The sequence below is a fragment of the Rhopilema esculentum genome, unplaced genomic scaffold (genome assembly GCF_057945365.1).
Source record: "Rhopilema esculentum isolate cy_ngs unplaced genomic scaffold, ASM5794536v1 HiC_scaffold_27, whole genome shotgun sequence".
Classification (NCBI taxonomy): domain Eukaryota; kingdom Metazoa; phylum Cnidaria; class Scyphozoa; order Rhizostomeae; family Rhizostomatidae; genus Rhopilema; species Rhopilema esculentum.
Window position 1 is genome coordinate 787,798 of NW_028300838.1, and position 8,376 is coordinate 796,173.

Genomic DNA, 8,376 nt, shown 5'->3' on the forward strand with positions numbered 1-8,376 from the left:
AGGATTTTCTTTAATTTTGTGAATACATAGAATGGGAATCAACAGATTTATAGATACATGAAGGACCTGATCACTATGACAGTACTACGAAGGGCCAAAACGACCGTAAGCTGTAAGATCATGTATTCGATGTAAAGAAAGATCTTTTAAAAAAACTTAACGAAAGGTTACTTGCTTTGACCATACTTTTTTTGAACTCTCTACTTTTTACCCTAAAGGCTAATTTTTTATGACAATAAGCTTTTGCTTCTTCAGTCATGTATAAGATATGTTCTGTTGCTGTTCTGTGCACGCCCCTCCCCCCCCTCCTTATTACATTATGTCAAATGAAACCTTCCTTTAGCATTGGCAACAAAAGTCATTCCTCTGTTTTTTCGATGATCATGCGATTACCTCTATTAGAGAAACACCGGTCCTTTTTAGGAAGCATGACACCTAGTGGACACCTGTCCCTCATTAGCTTACCTTGAATCAAATTTCCCATTGTGGTGTCGAAAGTTTCATAGAAATCGAATCTTAGCCCTCCCCCTCACCCCCTGTAGTGTCCCAGCAAATGTTAGAGCAAGTGAAAACGTAAATGACTTCACGTGGTAACAGGTAATATAAATAATGTCACCCCTGGAAGAATAATGGTCCGTCCACAAGCAGCTCATTTGTAGATCATAGAGAATGGATAATCGAAGCTCTCCTTAGAAAATATCGGACAATAATTGTAATACAAAGAGGTTTTGTTGGTTACCTGCAATAAGGTACATCCTGGACCAGCAGTGCCTTTCTGGAGCTTTTTGGCCACTGTGGATCATCAAGGTTGGCGAGTTGTTATTATGACAGTCATTCAGTAGAAGATGGGCCAATTACAATTCAATTTCCAATACCGATTTTGAAGACTAAATAAACTAGTTATGTTTGCCTACCATCAGATGCTTCAACTATATAGATTTTTTATAATTGAATAATTTTGAAGACCTGGTTGTTGTCCGATTTGTACTGCTTTTTACCTACCTGATATACACGAACGAGCAGTGGTGTAGTTGCTATTGCTCAGTGAAGTTGGTGAAACTGGTCAAAGAGTTGACAGGGACAGCTTTCCTGCAACAGGGGGTTTGATTTCTCAGAAGCTCAGATTCGGTGCCAACAAGTATCAAGTCATTGCAGACGTCTGAATTTTCACGGTTCGCATTGGTTAAACCCTACAAGCAGCTTGGTTTAGCGGGTAAACGTTTCGTGGGAATTCATTTGAAGGATCCATCTTTCTCAATCCTCTGGATTTTTAATGCAATAAGAGACAATCCTTGTGAACAGGATTAGCTCGAGAGAGACGATTCCTGATAGATAAAGCTTACAAAATCATTGAACGTAGACGTTGTTGGAACCAAGGAAAACTATCACCAGGACAAATAGACATAAATATGACAGATCAGTCGTTTAAGAATCACTGACATAGAACGAATGCAACACTGGGAGATCATTGGAATTCACAGTTCTATGAAAGTGCTCACTTCTCAAAACAAGTTGATGTAACAGAAACAGAAATCGTTAGCTGGAAGCGTAACAGAAATCGCCGTGCGTAGCAGGAATCGTTAGTTGGAAGTGCTTTAATGGTCATCTTGGAAAGCGACAGCAGATTCCCTATTCGCAAGGTCGCTTTTTGTTGTCGATAGATTAAAATAGCTGAGCAACATTGAGCAGCTGGAAAACAAGTTTCATTTTGGATCAATTTGTGCACACAGAGGTGCTTGTGACGTCAAGACTATTCCTGCTTTGCGAAATACTAAACAATGCTAAAAGCAAAGGCTGGAAAGTCAGCGTCTCTTCCACCAGCCATTTGTAAGACTGACATCATTTCAGTAGGCTCAAATGAAAGCGAGATTGTCTCTGACACTCGAAAGAGATCGCATACATGGCATGGAATAGAGGAAATAACTGATAATCTATCAAATAATACTCCAGTATTGACACTACCACATTCAGCTTCAAGGAGGCGATCTGGAAGAGACCACCAGGACAAATGGGAAACTAGAATAAAAATCATTGTAGAGCAGGAGTTGTCAGAGAGACTAAAGAATGTTGATTACGATCATGTGGATTGCAAAGAGCTCTGCACAAACCTGAACAAATCTGTTCACGATAAGCTTAAAAGCGTCACCGATATGGCATTCAAAATCATAGTACTCAGCTTTATTGGTGAACTTCAAGGAGATGGAATCGAGGCTGCCACCCAATGCACTTGGGAACCGCAAAAGGATACCATGGTTACTGCGTATTTCAAAAACGAGACTTTGTTTGCTTTAACCAATATATTCATGACACGTGTGCCAGAGACAACTGTATAGTCTATGATCCATATGTATAATTTTAGCATCATTGGTATAGTAACATTAAAACATAGTTGTTGAACAGGCTTTGACACTGTCATTGAAGTGATTGAAGCATTTTACAGCATGATTGCTAAAACTGCGATCAAATTTGATCATCTTATCTGATTACATATCATACTGATTCACAAAACCAAGAAGGGGTCCTTAACGTTTTGATTGTTTGCTCCGCCTTTAAACATTGACTGGCCAGAATTCCTCCTTTAACCAGAAATTAATTTCCTGGTAGCATGTTTAAAAGAAAGTTAAATTTGCCGTTGATTAATTTGAGCAAGACCTTCTATCTTACTCCCTCTTATCAGGGCATATATCTGCAAGCAGTTTTTTTACATGTTCATGAAATTTGAAATAAGGTTTGCTTCAGGAGACAGAGTCATTCGCCTATAAACATTTGTCTGTATCATTAACTTAGTATAAAAATTCAAGGAAGATTCGAGTTAAGCAACTTAAATTATATCACAGTTCCACATCACAAAAACTGTCATCAGAATAGTCCCCTTTGTCAAACTTTTCAGATTTGCGTTTGTCATCAATATCTCTCTGAAGTGGAGTTTCAGATTTTAACACAAAATTGAAGCACTGATCAGGGGGCGCAGTTTAAACAATCATAACAATGGTTTGAATGTAACTTGTGAATTTATTCTTTAAAAAAAACATAACACGAGATTATAAAGAATTGAGTACGTATGTTTTAAAGAATCAGTGCTGTGTTTTGTACCAGGTTAATTTTCCTTAGAATAACATATGGATCGCCACTAACTGATATTCCTTTTTTTAATATAAGTTTTTAGTAAGTCATTTACTGATCTATGCTCAAAACTATTTCGAATATTTTGGTACATTCCTTGTGATCAAAACTATTTCGTTCGATTTAGTCCATTAAACAAGTTTCAGAAGAAAACCATTCTACTATTGCTTACATATTTTCGCCATTAGATTTGACTTCAGGAAGTGGTATGTAACGCCAGCATTCTACATTTCTTGTATACTTGTATACTCTCTGTCCCTAAAACTTGTCTATACTATTTCCGTGGTGTTTTTTCATCAACAGTGTTAGTAACTCTGTATAGAACTAAATCAATAAATGTGACACCTTTTTTCGAAAGAAAATAAGCAATAACATATATATGTGCCTATTTACACGACGTTTTACGATTACGAATCAACTTTCAAATCAAATTAAGTGTAGCTATTTCTTGACTGTTCACTTTCACGTCAATTGATGGCTGGCTAATGTTACAAAAATACAAATTTTCAGGATGAAATATTTTACGAATTCAAGTGTGTGCGAATTCAGTGGCGTTGTCTGGTTGCGTCCTCATTTATGCACCTCAATGAAAATAACCACAAAGAAGGATATTTTCCCAGATTTGCCCCTTAACTATTTCCTATCGTATATTTATCTGCATGTCCCTAAGGAACTTTCTCCATACACATTAGAAAACTATATACATAACGAACTGCCTAAGTTGCATTGTTATAATGACTAGGACTTGATTCCATAATGACTAAACATGACATGCAATGTGACTGTAATGAATGGTGCAAGCATCGTTATAAACGCTCCTTTATAAAGACTAACTTGCAGCCCAAAGATTGTCACTCCACGCATCTTTTTCAGTTCACTGACAATATCACATTTTGTGTTCTTGTTATTGATCAGCAAATTCAGCCTTCTCTGCTCTTCAACGTCAAGGTCTGTTACTTCATCCGCTATCCGCAACAATGCTCTCTCGTGCCAGGCAAGCAGCGTCAGTGGTATTAAAAACAGTACAACCACTTCTAGGAATCCCACAATGCTTTCGAGGAACACTCGAACACTACGAGCCTCTTCATCGTGAAATTTCAACTGGAGATGAGACGGACCTGAGTCTGAGCTCTTTATTGTTACCATTTTTGATGGCGTTTTTTCGGCATTCAGCAAGTAACCGAGAGTGATGTTCATCAGCCTTTTGTTGACTTTCTGCAGCTCAATATTCTGTGCAATAAGGGCTTTAACCTGTTTCAGGTGTTCGGGCGTTTGGAAGTAGTCTTCCTCCATGTTTGTTTCTTCAAATGCTTGGTTTGTGTGGTCAAGTTTCTGCATCTTTTGTTTCAATTGAACAATATCTGCGATAAACATTTTTGCATTGGGCTTCTGTCCATTATTATTCAGCTTGACAGTGCTTGAGACAGTAGCATTATTGTTCTTGGCCATCTTGAATTCCATTCTCTCAATGCAAGAGAACAAGCCGGTAAATGCTGTCATTAATATTAGTGCCATATGACAACTCAGGTACCACTTCAACTTGATGTCCGCTGCCCGGATTATATTCTTGCAATCTCGGATTTCTCTTTCCGCATACGGTTCGCCAAGGCTGACGTTTATACACTTCAGTGTCCTCCCAAGAGTGTCAATCGAAACTTTGACCAGGTACAAAACAGCAGTGACAATGCAGAAGGAAGGCACTGTTGCGATTCTGAAGGCCAAGTACAACAAATCACAAATTACAATATTTTCATACTTGTCTGCTTTGCTTCCATTTTTTTCATTACTCTGTCGCTGCATACTATCATATAGCTGCAAAGCATGAAATGCTGCTGGCAAAATCAGGACCAATGTGGTAATAATAAGTACATACCATACGCAGTGTCGCCTTGCTTTCTTGAAAACATCGCGAGGCAGGCGCAGGCAGGATACCAATACCTCTATGTGGCCTGATCCAAAGTATGCCATTCCAAGGACATAGGCTACAGACCATTTGAGCTGCCACAATACATCATGGGCGTATGTAAAAGGATAGTTACTCTCGGCCACAACAACAGGCCTGATATGCTTGCTACTTAGTTTGCCAATTCCAAATTGGAAAAGATGGTATGTGGCAATGAGTGCGGTGGCGATTACTTGCCAGAAGCGATAAAGGTAGCCATACCTGGATTTAAGCTGTTTTTTTGTAAAAAATCCTGTGATGTTCACGAGAAAGAGGCACTTCCACCACACCAAGCTGAGCCGCAAATTGGAACCTGGCAATAGATTCAAGTCGTCACCTTCATCCAATCTGTTGTAAACATTTGCTTCATCGAAACCCTTTTCAAGTTCGCCCAGCTCGACTTTTTTCCTCTTCTTTTCAGTTTGCTCTATTTGTACTTCCAAATCGGGAATAAGGCAGGTTTCTTCTGCATCAATTATGAAAACATTTTGATTCACTACACCAACCCCTTCACCTGCTTCTTGGTCGTCCATTTTGTTCAATGTTTTGTTGGTAATAAGCTTTGGTCACTTAACCCGTGGTTTATCCCCTTCGAACTTGCAGGTAAATTCCCTTCCTAGAAGTCATGTGCAACTTGATAACAAAGAAGGCGGAACGCGGAAGTGTCTCAGGTTTCATACAGAGGACTGAGACTAGATCTCAGGGCTTGGCCTAGTTTTTGAATGATTAAGCTATAAACGAAAATGTCGCTAGGTATCATATTCTGTGAAGCAAAATCACTGATTCGCACTCAAAATAACAATTCGAAATGCTTGGAAATACAAATGGAATGTTGGGTATAGACACTTCTTTTTTCTTCTCAATATCCAATGCCTACTCTTTGGTGCTTACTACAAGGATGGATGATTATTCGGACGCCTCTGCCCGGTTAATTAATTTTGGCAAACAGTGTCCAATGATTTTAGTCCATATGCAGTAGAATCATGGTTTTTTACGGTTTGTTTGATAAGAGACTTGTTTTAGTTGTTTTTGTATGTTACATTTTTATATATGAAATTCTAAGCATATATAGTGCACTCCCTTTAATTAACGTAACTATCAGTTTTTTACGAATTCTCCCTCCTTCCGTTTATTATCACCCCATTTTTATTAATTTTTAAAAATTTCCCGACTCCAAACTATTAAAACCTTGCTTCTATTTAGAACTTGAGAGTAAGTCATTTGCCTTGCCTTAGTAGCAAGTCAGGGATGCCTGACGGGGTAATGAGGGCCAAGCTTCAGGAACACGGGATTTAAAACATTGACCAGATTGACCCTTCAATTGACCAGATGTTTTAGTAGTTAAGTTGTTTCTTTTTGTTTGATGAATATGATAGATGCTAAATTTTCAGTGCCATTTATAGTAAGATCCTTATTCTTATGTGAAAAGGCCTGTTATTTTCATTTCTGAGGTTAGTTTTTACGTTTCGTGAGAAATGAAGGAGTTATTGGCGATCTTCTACGCCAAAATTTGCCATCTTGGTTTTCAGAATGAGTAGACAGTGATGTCACGGGAGGGACCCGATCGCCTCCTCCTACGAGTTTTGTATCGTAGTCAATGAGGGAAATCTAACAGGTCCAAGATGAGCGATATTTCCAGAGAAAGTAGTGGCAGCGAGGATGAGATTTTTGAAGGTAGCGCTTACATTATTACAAAAACGAGTTTCTCCCATGACGTCACAAGAGAACGGCGAATGATGATAAAGCGACTTGGCTAGGCCACACTACTTTGCTTAATTTCAATATCAAAACGCTTTTTTTTGAAAAAAAAGTTCAGATCTACTATAAGAGCAGTGCAACGCTTCAATTAAGAGAATAAAAAAAATCATGTCACAGGCACTTTAAGGTATTCTACAGTTTTTATGCAATAAAACAAGATTGCCGATTGTTCTCATTTAAACCTAATATAGGTTTAGCTAAAGGTTTTCCGTGAGTGATTGAGATTAGATACTTATTGTATAGTTCCATTCAAGGAGGCTAGGTCTTGTAGCACAAATAGACTGGGTGGGGTCTAGGGAGTGGTAGCTAGAAGAGCCCATAGCACAAAGTACAGAGGGACCGCAGAGGCAGATAGGGTGCTGAGAGCGCTTATTCCCCCCTTTGTTTATGCGTTTCGGTAACCTTATGCATTTCGGTCTGGGTACACAAACGCATGACAATTTTGGTTTTGCAAAAACGTACCCAAGCATTTAAACAATAGAGTACCAAAACGAATGGTGGAATTTAGCATGCAAGACAGTCCGGGTACACAAACGCACGGCAATTTCGTCTATGCAAAAACGTACCGAAGCACTTAAACAATAGGGTACCAAAAAAGCAAAACGGCCCGGGTACACAAACGCGTGTCAATTTTGTTTGTACAAAAATGCACCCAAGTCTTTAAGAAATAGGGAACCGAAACGAATGGTGGAACTTAGCATGTGAACCAGCCTTTAAAATGGGGTGCTAATAAGAAGCGGTGTTGTGATTTCCCTTGTTGAGCTTATGCAATAAAAAGTACAACATTATTCGCGACTCCAAAGTCAAGTGTGAAATTTTAAAGTCGAAAAGAGTTGTGTTCAATTTGTTACTCATAGCGTGTCAAAACATCACACTACGATGAAATCACAAGATTTGAAACACGTTGCGTTTCACAATGTTACACTTTTGCATAGGGTACCAAAAGGCATATTACACCGGCAATGAGTCTTCTTGCTTTTGGCTTTTACAGGGCCCGCGCCAATGGGGGGCCGGGGTGGCCATGGCCCCCCACTTTTTTGCGAAACAAGTAGTTTTAAAACTGCAATAGAAGGGGTAAGAAGCCTTAGCCCCCTACATTTTTAGCCTTGCCCCCCCCCCCCCCACTTTAAAATTCGTGGTGCGGGCCCTGTTTTAGCTAACAATACCTCATGATTGCCTAGGTTGATAAGAAGAGATATCTAAGAGGAGATATTGTACCAGACTTGTTTAGCAGCATCCAACCAACAAGCTTTTGTGATTTATACATTCTACTATTTTGTTTTTGCAACTTGTTTCGTTGTTTGATTGTGATTTCGGAGACCTTTTTGCCATCGTTTGCATTTTTGTGTTGCAGGGATGAGGACAAGTGTGACCTGTTCGTTGAAGTGATTGAAACAATTATCGTAAATTTATAACTTGTTCTCAACTAGGTATACATCTGGTGACCTTTGGAGCTATCCCCAGTATCTTCTGCAGACAAAGATCAAGCGATTGCCAGCCAAAACAATGCACTGACCTGAGTACCTGTCCATGCTTCGCTGGTCGCCTGCCTT

The 8,376-nt window shown here is 39.1% G+C and overlaps 2 protein-coding genes across 2 annotated transcripts in view; both read left to right on the top strand.

Annotated features, from left to right (window-relative positions):
* The window catches only part of LOC148957456 (uncharacterized), a 33,114-nt gene extending 24,740 nt beyond the window's left edge, over window positions 1-8,374 (top strand). Inside the window, exon 3 of the mRNA XM_089115345.1 lies at window positions 8,254-8,374. Coding sequence (XP_088971471.1) covers window positions 8,254-8,338 — 85 coding nt within the window. The 3' untranslated portion in view covers window positions 8,339-8,374. The remainder of the gene's footprint in view (window positions 1-8,253) is intronic.
* On the top strand, window positions 1,779-2,333 carry LOC135694855 (dynein light chain Tctex-type protein 2B). Its single transcript, XM_065213729.1, has one exon. It carries the CDS (start codon window positions 1,779-1,781, stop codon window positions 2,331-2,333), a length of 555 nt encoding a protein of 184 aa, XP_065069801.1.
* Window positions 8,375-8,376: the final 2 nt, after the last annotated feature.

Coding starts and splice junctions, on each gene's coding strand:
- LOC135694855 (XM_065213729.1), top strand. CDS start 1,779: ATGCTAAAAGCAAAGGCTGGAAAGTCAGCGTCTCTTCCACCAGCCATT.